The sequence below is a fragment of the Setaria viridis genome, chromosome 9, assembly GCF_005286985.2.
Source record: "Setaria viridis chromosome 9, Setaria_viridis_v4.0, whole genome shotgun sequence".
NCBI lineage: Eukaryota > Viridiplantae > Streptophyta > Magnoliopsida > Poales > Poaceae > Setaria > Setaria viridis.
In genome coordinates, this window is record NC_048271.2 from 55,853,542 (window position 1) to 55,869,196 (window position 15,655).

The window sequence follows — 15,655 nt, forward strand, 5'->3', positions numbered from 1 at the left end:
CGTGGATCTAGCCCCCAACTTCATATTTTTTCTAGAGCTGGACATATTTGGCTACGAGTTTTTTGGAGTTGGTGGAGTGGAGCTGTGTTTTTAGAGTGGAGTGCTGTCAAACATCCCCTTACTGTACATAGAGTAGCGTGACCATAATTTGTTTCCTTCAAATTCTGCTTCAGATAGCTGATACTCTTTTTTTAGAGATTATCCATAGTATACAGGTAAACTTTTGTACCCAAGATTCCACGATCATCATGTGCCAGTTTTGTTCTACATTTACACACCGTACCATTATGCCTACATGTTGCCAATCTATAATCTACAAGCGGCTTCTTAATAAAACCCCTAATTTAACTAAAACAAACATGGTCTGAGAAGCTTGTCTGATTCCGAGGCATTTTCCACATGAGTACATACATGACATCAAACACAAGGCAACCAACTTATACTAAGTCGTAGGTACGAAGCATAATTTCATTAGTGATTCACGAGAACGAGAAGCAACACACGACTTAGCTCGGAGGCCGCCCATCTATGTCAACTCTACGCAAGTTTTTTGCTTCATTTTTTTTATATACTAATTTTGCTTGGCATGCATGCAGAAGAATCGGCTGACTTCAACCCATCAGCAGTAATGGCGTGTTAGTACAATTAGGGCATGTTTGGGCTCCCACCTCCTAAAGTTTAGTACCTATCACATCGAATGTTTGGATACTAATTAGAAATATTAAATATAAGCTAATTATAAAACTAATTGCACATATGGAGTCTAATTCGCGAGACGAATCTATTAAGCCTAATTAGTCCATGATTTGACAATATGGTGCTACAGTAACCATTTGCTAATGATGGATTAATTAGCCTTGATAGATTCGTCTCACGAATTAACCCAGGAGTTCTGCAATTAGTTTTATAGTTAGATGATGTTTAGTCCTCCTAATTAGCATCCGAACATCTGATGTGACATTGCTAAAGTTTAGCACCTGGTATCCAAACACTCCTTCATCGCGAGCTGCATAAACCGATTTTTTTTCAGATCGAGTAGCCATATTGCAGACCCAGCACACCGGCAGTCAGAAAGCTTTCTTCTAGTGCCTGTAGTATCGGCATGTCCTTTTTTTTTCTAGAATACGTAGGAGAACTGTGTATCATTTAATTAAGAGGAAGGTAAACTGATGTTTGTACAACGCAGGTCATTAACCATTAACCAGGCTCTCGCACACGCTAGGGGAATTAGATAGTGAGATATTTGTTAATAGGGAACGCCTACTACCAGAAGTTAAGACCTAGAGTTTGCAACGCACACGGTTGATGAAGACGATGGCTGCTGCTGCTGCTTCATGAGGACATGCCGGTTTCGTCAACCACGGGTGGGCGGCTCTGGGCTGTAGCCCGCCGCGCCGGTTTCGTGGAAGCACACAACACAAGGCCTGGGCTGGAAAGTGTCGGCGCGCCCATCACATCTTCCCTTCCTCCTCCCGGGTGGGGGTTGGCCGGGACCCAGCACATTCACCGCTCTACCTCTATCTCATCTGAACGAATAAATGCGAATGATGCAAACTGATGAATCGTGTCATCCACACAGGATATGTGCTTCTGCATGGCCGCATATCCATGGTTGGCCGGTGGCCCTCTATTTGGCGTGGATTTGACGAAAGCTTGCGCGGGAGGTACGGCGATGGAGCTAAGGGAGTTCGCCGGCGGCCATGGCGCCCGCCCTTCGATCTAGAAATCTTGCAAATAACCTCCTGATTTGGATCGCGATTAATAGTCATATTTTCCATAAAGCACCTTATTTTGGATTATACATTTACACAAAACTCGATCGTGACCGATCCAATATTTTACGCAAACACCCCTGGTTTGCGCCGCCGGCTCGTTTGTGCGTCTCTTCCTCTCTCTCTCGTCGGTTCTACCGCCCGCGCGCCATCGCCGTCCTCCACTCCTCGCCCTCGGTCCCTGCTAACTCCTGGATGGAAGCGCCGTTCATCTAAAACCAGCTCTGCAGCAGCAACGATCGCAAGCGATCGATTCGCCGTCGCTGCCGCATCCGAGCGGATAGAGCAGCCGCGCAGTTGAGGTCGCGCCGGCAGCAATGGCGGCTTGATCCGCAACTCAGCCTCCCTCTCCTTGGCGTCCTCCGGAAACAGTGGCGGCCGCTGCGCCTGCACTCTGGGCTGTGGACCTGCGGACCAGCCAGGCAGCAACTTCTCCAAATTCGGCCCAGGGTCAAGCCTCAAGCCCACTGCGGCGATCATAAATCATCTGCCTGCAGCTGCCTTCTACTGCTCCGGAGTCCAGACACACCGCCTGCAGCCGGCGGCGGTGCAGGTCCAGTCCCGTCGCCGCCTCCTCCCAATCGGATCGGATCGGGTCGTCATCGAAGAAGATGAGCAATTGGCGGCGGTACGTGTACCTGGTGATGGACAATTTCGAGCCGCAAACATACCCGCTGCGCCGCATCCAAGCCTCCACCCTCTTTTGAGTTGTTGATGCGCTGCAGCTGACGGTGCAATGCAACCAGATCGAGATCACCGTGGCAGCTCAATTTGGCTTTGACCCAAAGGTGCGCCAGGCCAGTACGTAAGCCTATAGCATTCGGTGTCCAACTCCAACTAAACGTAATTGTGTACAACAATCATATTGATTTATGTGTGGGTGGGAGAACATTTGGTTATATGGGTTGTTAAGAATTTGTAAGGAACGATTGATGTGTTTAAATGCTGCGGTGATGATTAATTAGACGGTACTGCTAGCGTCCAGATGTCCGCGTTCCGTTGCAACATCAAAATAAAATAACATCAAAAATTTATAGTTACAATATTGAAAATATGCGAAAAATGACTACATCGTTTAACTTTGGGATAGAAAATTCCCGCCGCAACATGAACACTATGTTTTATGCAACATTTATTGTGAAACATGCGGAAACAATAGTTGCAACATCGATGATTAACTATTGAAACATATCTCGAGTAAGAGTCATCTCGAGTAAGAGTCTTAGCATTACCGATAATTGTAAGATGCTTGCTCTTGCTGAGTTTAAGCTCATCACTCCAGTCTGGTTCTTGCTTTTTTCCCCCTTTTCGCGAAACGGGATCTAGCCTAAGGTTTGGATCAAACCCTTCTCTCTTCTAAACTGTGTCATGTTTTTTGCAGGCCAGGGCTTCAAAAAGACCGTGGTGAAACTTAAAGGAAAAAGATCAGGTCTGTACGTTAAGAACATGTACGGCACACACGTATTCGGCCAATCACGGAAGATAGTCAAAAGGTCGTCATTATGTCATGAAATGTACTTGCGCATTGGGATGAAAAAGGTTTCAGCAGAATATTACCGTCTCAAGTCTATGGGGCCGGCCTGCTTATAAGGAACAACGGGCTAGCATCGATCGTTTGATACAAGTTATCCGTCGCTCGGTTCATGTTTATCGACAGCGCCGTTTTGATGCTGGATTCTTTTATTTGAGGAAGTGCTTGCATAGTTCTCACGGTTTTATGCTTCACCGCCATCTCTTGCGCATGCCGTTGTAGGAAGCCTTGAAAAAACGAAGGTGAGAGATGAAGAAAAGAAGAAAGATCCTTGCTAGCGTTAGTGCACATGTTTCACAAGAAACAATGTTGAGAAAAGTTTGTACCATGACAATGCTCGTGCACGGTAGCTTCAATTTTGTTGGGCTGTATCATTATATCTGTCCTCTAAACAAGGTCAAATGCAGCATACTTCTCTTCGGGGTTCAATTGAATGCAATCGGTTGGATTTAGGTCCATGTGTGACCCAATTTGAAAAATTCTAAAACATGCGCAACCTTAAATCCCATATTGCTAATTCAAGAAGAGGTTGCTTTGCTTATGAGAGTCTCCTCTCTATGCAAAATAGACGCGTATGAGAGAGAAGGAGACCGTTGCTACACATACGCGCAGCTTGCGCGTATTAGCAAGCTTATTATTTGTGCGGTTTCTATTTTTTTTATGCTGAGCCTAATGGCACTTCAATGTGATTAAAACTGCCGTTTTAAACAGCAATAAGATGGTGCATTAGTTTCTTATTTGATTGCAGCAGTTTCTGTCATTCAAATGGGCAGTTTCTACTGTTTGATGAGGGGAATTTGATGCGCTATGAGGCCTATAACATAACGAGACGTCCTAGTTGTAAGACACGCTATCACACGCTCGCCTCCCCACTTATTGTGCTAAACCTCTTGCTGCTGCGCCTCGTCGACCTTTGAATTCGGTGTGCACCGGATTTGAAGGAAAGCGAGATCTTCGAAACCACTACCACGAGACTACTGTACGGAGCGGCAATCAGGTTTTTGGGCAGCGTCTACACGCGACCATTTGGTGATCCTGCAACAACTACTTCAACACGTTTGACTTCGTTCTGCCCGGGAATTATTGAGTAATTTCCTTGCGCAATCTTATTCTAGTCAGTATGTTGCGTGTTTACATGTGTTATATGCTTGCATCATTTTTTATCCATATGTTTTTTCTCCGAATAAAATCTAGACGGTATTTTAAAGTTTAAACACATATTTCCAACACAATCTGCTGAATGCAGCGTACGTTTGTATGCGATGCGAACCACGTCCCAGCATACACTTGATACGTTTGTCTGCTACATGTGTATTGTACTAGACACGTACTAAGCATGATGTCATACAACAACGTAGTACGATGGAATACGGTACACCAGTTACTACACGTCATTATATATACTTGCCCGCTTCACAAACCACTACCATCACTGTTAGGTCCTCCAATCTCCCCGGACTGGATATTATGATGATATCACTAGAACCCAAGGGGTAAATGAACATCCCAAAAAACCCAAGGCCTCGCCGAGAACGACGGAGGGCGCCGACGGCTTAGATGCACAAGCATCCGCCGCCGTAGTACTTGCCGTCCTTCCCTTTGATCTGCTGGCCGACCTTCCTCACGGTGGCCGCCGTCGCCGGAGCGCAGGGCGTCCACTCCGCCGCCATCCGCACCCTCGACCACCACCACCACCCGCCGCCACTACCTTTCCCCTTGCGCCGCGCCGTCGCCGCCGCCGCGACCGCGGCCTCCTCTGCCAAGCGCCTGTTCTCGGCGCGCAGCCTCTGGATCTCTGCGGCGCCGGCCTTGCGGTCGGCCTCCCACTTGGCCATGGCCTCGTGGCACTCGCGGTTGCGGAGCTCCAGCCCGTACACCTGCGCCTGCAGCGCCTCGATTTTGCGGCCCAGCATGCAGACGCGGTGGTCCTCGCGCAGCTTCACCACCAGCCGCGCCATCTCCGCCGCCCGGCGGCGCGTGTAGCCCAGCTCGGCAGCGGCCGCAGCGGCCTCCTCCTCGGCCGCCGACGCGCGGAACGCCAGGCGCGCGTTCTCGCCCAGCAGCACGAGGCGCTCCGACTCGAGCACCTCCACCAGGCTCCCCTGCAGCTCGATCTTCCGCGCCGCCTCCGCGCGTCGGCGCTCGGCCTCGTCCGCCAGGACCTCGCGGTCCACCCACGCCAGCACTAGCTCCGCCACGATCAGCTCGGGGTCCCCGCCGGCGGTGATGGTTCCCTCAGGCGGCAGCGGCTGGAAGGAGAGGGAGCTGTCGGCGTCGGAGCAGCGGTCGTCGACGTCGGAGGAGCAGTCGGAGACGGCGGCGGCGTGGTGCTTGGCGTGGAGGGTCTGGGCGTAGCGGTCGGCGAGGCAGAGGTAGCGGTGGTGGAGGTCAGTGAGGAGCGCCAGCAGCTGCGGCCGCTTCTGGTAGTAGTTCTCGGCGCGCTCCGCGAATGAGTGCTCCGCCGTGGCGGCCTCGGCGTCCACGCCCAGCGCGCGCACCCGCTGCTCGATGTCTGCATTCAAACCTTACCATCGTCAGTTTGAGACCAAAGGCATGGTCTGTCACCACACAGCATACAGCAGTAGCAGCAGATCAGTAAAATGGGCAGAATAAACTGTTACAGATAGATTAAACCAATGATCTCAATGTTAACAAAACTACTCCTTGAGCTACAAAAAGGAGTTTTGGAAGAATGTGGAGACTAGAGCCATGGGGTTGTTCAAATTTCGAATTTGGAAGCGCTGCACGGAATGGAGGGAAGGAGATTCCAAGAGGACGCTAGGGAACAAAGGCAAGGCTACGAGCGCACGTCATGGGTCATGGCGTTTCTCCCCTTTTCCTCCTCTCCTCCTCTCCCGTGTACCGTCACGTCAGTCTTGAGTAGTGGCCTAGTGGGCACTGCTCAAGACCTGGTAGTAGTAGTGGTATGGGGGTCCATGGCCAGGATGAGGCGAGCCGGGACATAGGCCATGGAATGGATCAAGGAATACACAATACATTGCTAGAAGAAGTAGAATGAGGAACCGAGAATCCTGTGCGTCATCAATGCGTACCAAAGGACGCCCGTGACCTCTAGTTGATGCATGCATGATCCAGTGAGACAGATAGAGCTTGGCATGAAGCATGGTAGATGATGCCAGCAGTTGCAGCAAGCAGTAGAGTTTAACGAGCAAATCTACTACTCGAGCAATTGCAATGCATGCATTCCGTGTTATTGCAGACAGCACTGGCAGTAGGAGTACGAACATTCAGTAGCACCAGGATGGGGAATGGGGTCCGGTCCATTTATAATCCAGGCTCGGATCTAGTATCAATGGCTGCGCCCCACCCCTTGATCCGAAGCAGAGCATCACAGCTAGATCACTGGGGCAGTGACACTTTGATTCCAATGTTACTATAGTACATACAGTATTGGTTAGCAACGTTCCTCCGAATCTGATGGTGATCAAGTACAGAACAAGTACACAGGTAGCAACCAAAATAGTGGATTTAAACTAGGCACGCAAGAGAACAAAGCAAGCGATGGTGCAGGATAGAGGAGGGAGCAACGGTAGGGGAGGAGGGAGACGGACCTGCGATAGCCGCTTGCAGCCAGGGCGGGCGGCAGCTCATCACCGCAGGCGCCGCTGCCGTTGCCGATGCAGCAGCAGCATGCTCCGCCGAGTCCACCTCCACCACCATACTACTCCCCCTGCGCTGCGCTCGCAGCCTGTGACGCTGCCCTTCTCGTGCTCTGCCCCGATTGCAGCAGCGTCGCTTTGCCCTGCTGCTTCCAGCCGATGCCGCCGGAGTGCCTGACACAAGCCACACCCTAGGATAGGTATTAGGTAAGCTCAGAGTATGACGCCAAGGCAGTATGCAAGCTGTAAAATACTGTGCCAGCACAAGATACTTATAAAGTAAAAAAGAGAGAGAGAAAATATAGCGAACAACTGTAGCACTATGTATTCCATTTGTAAATTGCAGGGAATGCAAAAAAAAACATGAACCGAGTGATAAATGAAACGGAACTATGGGCGTGCTGCGCAGGGGTGAGACTGAGAAACAGTAGGCTACTTGCAGGACGCGACCGGACGTCACGGCAGGCGAGGCGTTGTCGCTGTAACATGGGATGGCTGCAGTCCACGAGGCCGGACCGATGAGACGCCCGTGGCCGTGCCGGTGCCCGGTCCCGGCATGTTGTAGGGGAGCAGTAGTAGTAGGGTTAACTTTACACAGACCGAGGGCGTCGTGTTGGAGTCAGTGTGTTTTCAACTGGTATAAAATAAAATAAAATAATCATACGCGACCGGACCTCGGCGGGGAGCAGTTCAAATGGTTAACCCGCTGACACCACAGTGTTGCAAACAAAAAGAAAACGAAAGTTACTTTTTTACTACTGCATTGCAGTTGAGTTGAGGTGGGTAACTTTTTGTGGGTGGCGATAAGATGAAAAATAAATAAACAAAAACACAGGTGATCGGGATGTAACGGCTGGCTGTGCAAAACAAGATAAATGCCGTGTCCTCCCCCTTGCACGCATAAAGGGGTCAGCAACAGCATGCACAAGTACTAGCAGTGGAATTATTTATGGTCGTCTAGTCTATTCCCAGGAGTTTTACTGCACTGCACACTAGCGCTGCTAGTTTCTTTGCTCCATTTCCTTCCCACCAAAAAAAAAAAATAACAGTGCTCCTCCCGTCCTAAATTACTATTCGATTTAGTTTCTCTATTTTAACTTTTCTAAATACAATATTTTTCTATATATATCTGGACATAATTATATATCTAGATGCAATATCAAAAGGTAGGGTGTGGGTAGAAAATCACTAAGTGAATAGTAATTTTGGACAGAGTATATCTAAGTGAATAGTGTACGTAGAAAATCACTAATAGTAATTTGGGACGGAGTAAAATGTGCTGCTACCAACATCTTGTAGCATATTACTAGAGATGGCTTGCGAGGCAATTGGGAGGTCTATAATCTGCTACTGCTATCTAAGTAACCCAACATGAGGGAAGAGTAACCCCCGGTATTAGAAGAACCAGCATATGCTTGACAAATACCAGCCAAAAAACACATCAAAATCCGCAGCAGATTGGAGGATTGAAGCACATCAAGAACAAAGGAGCGGCCAGCCAGATAGAAGGACGAAGGGAGGGAGAGATCATGAATCTGCAGGAGTGGACTGCAGAGTAGAGAGAGGAGGTAGATTTTTTTTCGAAAAGTAGAGAGGAGGTATATGAAGGTGGGACTTACCGCAGCCGCGCAGCGGATTGGAGGAGGCAGGGGCAGCTACGGAGAGACCGCCATTCTTCCTCCCTCCTTGCAGGGCAGGAAGCTGGGAAGCGCCCCCTGGTGAAGCTCTCCTCTCCTTATGTTCTGCGTGGCCTGTGGAGTGTGAACAAGCTGACAAGTGACAAGGCTTCTCCCTCCTCTGCTTGTGTGTCCTGCAAGACGAGTGAAAAGGGGCAGCAGCTAGCTATATACAAGAACCAGGCACAGCAGCTGTGCTACCCACACCACTGCTGCGCTCGTGACCTGTGTCATCCAAGCCGAGCGACATCCCCTACAGCGCCCCACCGTTCATCCGAGCCGTCCAGAGGAATGGACGGTCTCGAGGAGGCAACGCGGTTGATATTGATAGGATAGGAGAGCCCAACCAACCAACCAGAATTACTGAGAGCCGTTTTTCGAATTTTTTATTACTGCAAGGAGACAAATTCAAACGAGCTGTACCGATGAATTTGAAAACAGCTGCCGGGATCTGAAATTGTGGAAGTAGTTGAGGTTTCGACTTTCGAGTTTCAAAACTGAACTTCCAGGTGTCTGATCTGATCAGACGAGCGGGACGAGCATTCCAAACAAATGGAAAATACGGTTAAATTACGCTTACACTGAGTGGTTGGTTGCACACAACACAACAGGCGCTTATACGAAACATGCTTTCTATATACGTGTACCTGTTAGCACCATGTCATAAAGAGAAGAATAAAATGCATCATGGATCCTTTAACCGGTAACGGAGTGTCATTTAGGTTCACAAACTTAAAAAGTGCATTTCTAGGTTCATAAACTATTTAAGTTATGTTAATAGGATCCATACCCCTCTACGTGGGCACTCAGCGATGACATGGCACGCTGACTGGACATCTCCTCACCCTCTGACATTTCGTTGAGCACCTTGTGAGCACCATGCGGCATGGCTGCCCTGCGCTCGTACATGCGCCATGGCTGCTGCCGCCGCCACGCTCCTCGTCATACCAATCGTAGCTACCACACCTTGCCCAAATCTGACAGCGGTGCTATGGTGGTCATTGACGAGACAGCAACAACGACGACCGGGTAGAAGATCGTGCCTCGTGACTCTCCATGCGGAGCCGCGACGTCGGCGGTGTGGCACAGGTGCTCGCGCTCCACAAAGAGGGCCGCCTCATCTACTTGTTGCTGCCGTTAGTGAGCATCGGCGACAAGAAGCAGCAGCAGGTCCCCGCGTTCGAAGGCAAGAAGGGCAAGTGAGGGGCGCGGTTATATGTTGCCAGAGGTGACAAATCTGCATTTGTCACCTTATAATTAGCGCATCCTCTTGAGTTAATGGGCCGCATTTTTAGCCCAATAATTAGTTGGACGGGAGGATGTTATTGGCTGGACTGTTTTCGCGTATCGGTTCATGCATGCAAGAAAGACAGAATTGATGACATCACCCCATGAGCATCCAAATTTGGAATTTAAAAAGCTATAACTCTGCGGTTAAAATATAATTATTTTCTGCAGTCAAAGAATTAAACAAGATGAACAAAAAATGATATAATGTGAACAAAAAGATTGAGCATCACAAACATTTGATTAAAAAGGTGTTATACACATGCAACAGTGTCAACTCAGGGAGAGAGAATTGCTTGCATCTGATTGATGATGTCATCCCACATGCAAAGGAAGGTTTCACACTTAAAAAACTATAAATCTCAAATGAAACATCCAAATTAAATTCCGATTGCACCATTGGATTTTTAAAAATAAAACCTTCAAAACATGATGCCACTTAACTATATTTGAAAGAATTTTATTTATCACTACTTTTTAATCATTTTCAAAAAAATCTTAGATATGTACATCTGAACAAATTATACGAATTTAAGGAACAAAACATATCTATGCATTGAAAAAATTGTATGTAGTCATAGAAAAAAAGTTCAACACCTGGAACAAACTATACGAACTCACGGAACAAAATAGTTGTACACATTGAACATATTATATGTACTCACAGAACAAAAGATCTATATACCTTGAACAAATTGCAGAACCCACAGAACAAGTGTTTATAAACCTAGAACAAATTATATGAACTCACTGAATAGAAAATTATACACTTGGAACAAATAATACTGACATATAATATTATTTTCATCCGTTAAAATAGAAAAATAATGGAAAACAAAGGAGAAGAAAAGAAAATGAAATTATAGTTTAACATTGAATTTCTCTTCTAAATAATTTCATCATGGAAAAGTCGGTTATGTGTTTATTAATATAAATACAAAGATTGATGATATGAATTATGAAATAAACCAAGAATATATACATAAGAATTAGAATAATCAAAAAGAAAGGGAAAACAAAAATATATATCTAGAAAAATAATTAAAAGGGAAAACATTAAACGGAAAGAAAAGGCCAACTCAGCCTTAGCAAGGAAATAAAATAAGCCAACTTAGCCTTAGTTAAGGAAATAAAGATATGCGAGAGAATTAGAAGGAATTAACGAAAAAGAAAGAAAAAGAAAAATAGAAGATGAAATAACTTGGATATAAAGAACAAAGTATAGGCATATGAATTAAAATAGAATATATATAAAAGGTCTAGAAATAAAAAATCAAAACAAATGAACGTGGAAATAAAAAAAACAACCCTAGCATGCATGCGTTTGCATGCAAGTGAGGAGATGCATGCTGCGGTCAATCTGCACCATGCACATGTACCGGTCCCGTGCTAATTAGTAGTACATAGGGCAACCAAATTTTTATGGGGCCGACTGACCTCTTGATGGCCCGTATAAATGATTCAGGTGACAAGATATTTTTATCACATATTCAATATATAGTCTCCATCGAAGCGAGGGGGGTGCGAGCGTCTATGGTTCGTGGTGTGCAGCAAGTGCAGGTGGCATATGCAAAGGGGCGTTTGGCAGCCTGCTCCGGCTTAGCCCGGCCCATGAGCTAGGTTCTGGCCAGCCCAGCCAGGTCCACGAGATGCAGTGCGTCTAGCTTATTTGAGACTTGGTTTGTTAACCTGTGTAAATTGGTGGACTTACCTTTGCATCCTAGCTGTGGTAGACTTACCACGCTCGCCCACGCCGCATCTCGCGCCGTAGCTACTTGCCCGCGCTCGCTACCTCCGCCCGGCGCTCGCGCCACCAGCCACGCACCGCCACCCGCTGCCCACCGCGGCCGCTTGCCCGCGCCGCGCAACCTACTCCCGCCGGGGCTTCCCAGTCGGCGAGCTCGCCACCACCGCTGCTCACCGCACGCTGCCGCTGTGAGGAGAAATTGGGAAGCGCGAGCGTCGTCATCCTCCTCGGCCCTCACAGACCCGCTGTCGCCACCACCAGCAGGGGAGCCAACACCGCTGTAGATGCCGGCCCGGCCCCCTCGCCACTGCCCCTTTAATTTCTTCCTCACTGGGCACGCGGCGGCGGCGGCGCATCGGCGAGGCTGCACGCATCCATACATCATCATCGGTGTGGGTTGGGAGGCCGTAGGTGAGCTCCGGCAAGGGGCACGCGGGTAGAAGTTGACGGCCATGTGCTACTCCTGCTCGCCCAGCGTCTCCTTCATGTAGCTCGGCTCCAAACCCAGGCTCTCCAAGATCGTCGCGTACAGCCTGAACCCGAGCTCCCGGACCTCCTTGCAATAGCTGCTCATCATCTCCCTGAACATACGCGTGCGTGCCATCAATCTCAGAAATACAACTGCTACTTCTTTCGATAATCGAAGAATTTTAGCTCGTGCTCGTCCTTGAGCTCGTCCCTAGCAGGCGGCGGCCCGGTGGCTCCAGGAGGCGCGAGCTCGGCTCGACCGCGAGGCGCATGTTAGTTAAGCTGTACACGAGTCAGTTAGTTCAGTTAGTTTGTTAGAGTCTGCATGTTTCTACTTCGGTCTAGCATCTCACGAGCGCCGAGTCTTGTGGTGGCCGTGAAGATAGGATCGGGGTGCCGAGGATAGCTTGCGCCCGTTGTGGAACTGAACTGCATGTTTAGCTGTTGCTTTGCATAATAAAAGATAGAGAAAAAGAACAGAAAAGCTGCTGATTCTGAGCGGCACAAATCAGGTGATACACTTGTGTTTATCGAGCTTCGACTCGTTCATCCACTCTCGTGTGTGTTCCTCATTCTCTCTTCATCGGCGACGGTGCGAGTCACCATTGCCAGGCTCGGTTGAGAGCTGACAATTGGCATCAGAGCCACGTCGAGAGGGACCGCCCACGTCAGCCATGACATCGCCCCCGCGAGGACGTTCCAGGGCGCCAAGGCAGCCCACCGGCGCGACGCCGCCGCCGGATCCGAAGAAGACGGTGGAGCAGGGTGATGGCTCCGGCAAGGACAAGGCTCCGCAACGCACCCCGTCGCCGAGCTGTTCACCTCCTCCGAGTCGATCACCATCGCGCCGAGGTCGTGGACGTCGTGGCCGGCGAGCAGAGTCACGACGGCCCCGCGAGGTCATCGTTGAGCGTGTCATCCACGGCGGTGGTGGCAGCGGCAACTGGCCGCAACTCACCAAGACGAACTATGATTCGTGGTCCTCCATGATGAAGCTCAAGTTGGAGGCGCCTGCTTGTGGGACATCATCGAGAACGGTGCCGCGGAGTGGCATGAAGATCGCACTGCGCTGGAAGCCATCTGCTCCGGCGTACCCGCGGAGATGCATCCAACCCTGACGAACAAGGAGTCGGCCAAGGCAGCATGGGGGGCCATCCGGACCATGCGCATCGGCGACGACCGAGTGCGCAAGTCCACTGCCCAGGCGCTACGGGCGGAGTACGAGCAGATTTCCTTCCGGGACGGCGAGTCCGTGGAGGATTTCGCGCTACGCCTTTCAAAGCTCGTCCAGCGCCTCGCCATCCTCGACGATCCCGAACCGGAGGAGAAGGTGGTGAGGAAGTACCTCAGGGTGGCGCGTCCCCGCTTCAAGCAGCTGGTGGTGTCCATCGAGACGCTGCTAAACATCGACGAGCTGACCGTCGAGGAGGTGACCGGCTGCCTCAAGGCCGGGAGCGACGACGACCCGCCTGCGCCGACGAAGAACGCCTCTGGCCAGCTGCTGCTCACAAAGGAGCAGTGGCTTGAGTAGTACAAGCAGGACGCCGGCGGGAGAGGTGGCTCCAGCTCCGGCGGGCGAGGAAAGGCCAAGAACAGAGGCCGCGGCCGCGGGCGTGGTTCCGGCGGCGGAGGCGAACTGCGGGCCGGAGGCAATGCGGCCCAGTCCGGCGACGACGACAACTGCAAATATTGCGGCAGAAAGGGCCACTAGGCCAAAGAATGTCGCAAGAAGAAACGGGATGAAGCGGCCCAGGCCCACCTAGCTGAAGACAACGAGCCTACACTCATGTACATCGCCACCACCGAGGTGAGGCGCCCATCAGATCCAAATTTCCCCTCTTTCACTCCGCCATCGTCGCATGTCTCCATCAACGCTGCGTCGGCCGCCGCGGGGAATCACGTCGAGCTCGTGGAGGCGAAGGTCTTCGCCGCCATAGACGGGAAGGAGGACCGGGACCCGAAGCGATGGGTCCTGGACACGGGCGCCACCAACCACATGACCGGCGTGCGCAGTGCCTTCTCCAACCTCGACACCGGCATCATCGGGACCGTCCGTTTCGGTGACGGCTCCATCGTCAAGATCAAGGGGCGCGGAACAATCCTCTTCACGTGCAAGAATGGCGAACATCGCGCCCTCGCCAACACCTACTTCATCCCCAGGCTCACGGCGAACATCATCAGCATCGGCCAACTCGATGAAGCGGGATTCAAGGTGCTGGTAGACGAAGGAGTGATGAGGATCCGTGACGAGGAGCGACGCCTCCTTGCCAAGGTCCCGAGGAGCCCGAGCCGGCTCTACATCCTCGACGTCGACATCGCGCGGCCGGTGTGCCTCGCCGCGCACGCCAAGGAGGATGCATGGCTCTGGCACGCTCGTTTCGGGCACGTCAACTTCGGGGCATTGAGGAAGATGGGGCGTGAAGGCCTTGTCCGAGGGATGCCGCAGCTAGATCACGTTGACCAGCTTTGCGACGCGTGCCTCGTCGGCAAACACCGTCGGACGCCGTTTCCACAGCGCGCGCTCCGACGCTCCACCGAGGTGCTCTAGCTACTGCACGGCGACCTGTGCGGCCCCATCACGCCACCGACGCTGAGTGACAACCGCTACTTCCTCGTCCTCGTCGACGACTATTCAAGGTACATGTGGATAGCATTGCTCCCCTCCAAGGATGGCGTGCCCACGGCAATCAAGCGGATCCAGGCTGCTGCGGAGCGGAAGACAGGCAAGCTCGTGCGCGCTCTGCGCACGGACCGCGGAGGAGAATTCCTGGCTGGTGACTTCGAGTTGGGAATGCACCGTGAGCTCACCGCGCCATATTCACCCCAACAGAATGGCGTGGTGGAGAGGAGGAATCAGACGGTGGTGAGCACCACCCGGAGCATGATGAAGGCCAAGGACCTACCTGGCGTGTTCTGGGGAGAGGCCGTCACCACGGCTGTCTATCTTCTTAACCGGGCGTCCTCCAAAGGCAGTGGCGGCAAGACTCCGTACCAACTCTGGACCGGGAGCGAACTGAGAGTTCAGCATCTTCGCACCTTCGGGTGCATCGCGCACATGAAGGTCACTGCCCCGAACCAGAAGAAACTTGATGACAGGAGCCGCAAGACCATTTTCGTCGGGTATGAGCCTGGCTCCGCGGCGTACAGGGTGTTCGATCCGAGCACACGCCGTGTTCACGTGAGTTGCGACGTCATCTTTGACGAGGCAGCACATTGGAGCTGGAACGGGGAGCTCAACGACGCTGAACCGGACTTCAGAATTGACTCAGAGTTTGAAGTGCAGGTGCAGCCAAGTGCTACGGCCACCAGCACCATGACGACCACGCCGCGCTCCACCTCGACATCGCCAGGAACCCCATCCCCATCTGCATCGTACGACACCCGGATGGCGTCGCCCTCCACTCCGGTGCTCGACGCCGGGGGAGCCGGTGAACACCCACCAGGAGATGCTCTGGAGTTCGCGACGCCACCCACCATCAATGAGGAGGACCTCGACGTGGACCACGACGAGGACGCACCACTCCGGTTTCGTCAGCTCGACAACCTGCTAGGCC

General features: G+C 51.1%; 1 protein-coding gene across 2 annotated transcripts; it reads right to left on the reverse strand.

The window, feature by feature from the left end:
• Positions 1–4,598: 4,598 nt before the first annotated feature.
• Positions 4,599–11,009, reverse strand: LOC117840304 (kinase-interacting family protein). 2 transcript variants are annotated; one of them, XM_034720793.2, is made up of 3 exons: positions 8,543–11,009; positions 6,876–7,114; positions 4,599–5,815 (listed from the first exon to the last, which is right to left on the reverse strand). In XM_034720793.2, exons 2-3 carry the CDS (start codon positions 6,982–6,984, stop codon positions 4,857–4,859), a joined length of 1,068 nt encoding a protein of 355 aa, XP_034576684.1. In that variant the 5' UTR covers positions 6,985–7,114; positions 8,543–11,009; the 3' UTR covers positions 4,599–4,856. The 2 variants fall into 2 exon arrangements, with proteins under 2 accessions (XP_034576684.1, XP_034576685.1); XM_034720794.2 differs by having other exon boundaries at positions 6,876–7,097; positions 8,543–11,008.
• Between the last annotated feature and the right edge of the window lie 4,646 nt (positions 11,010–15,655).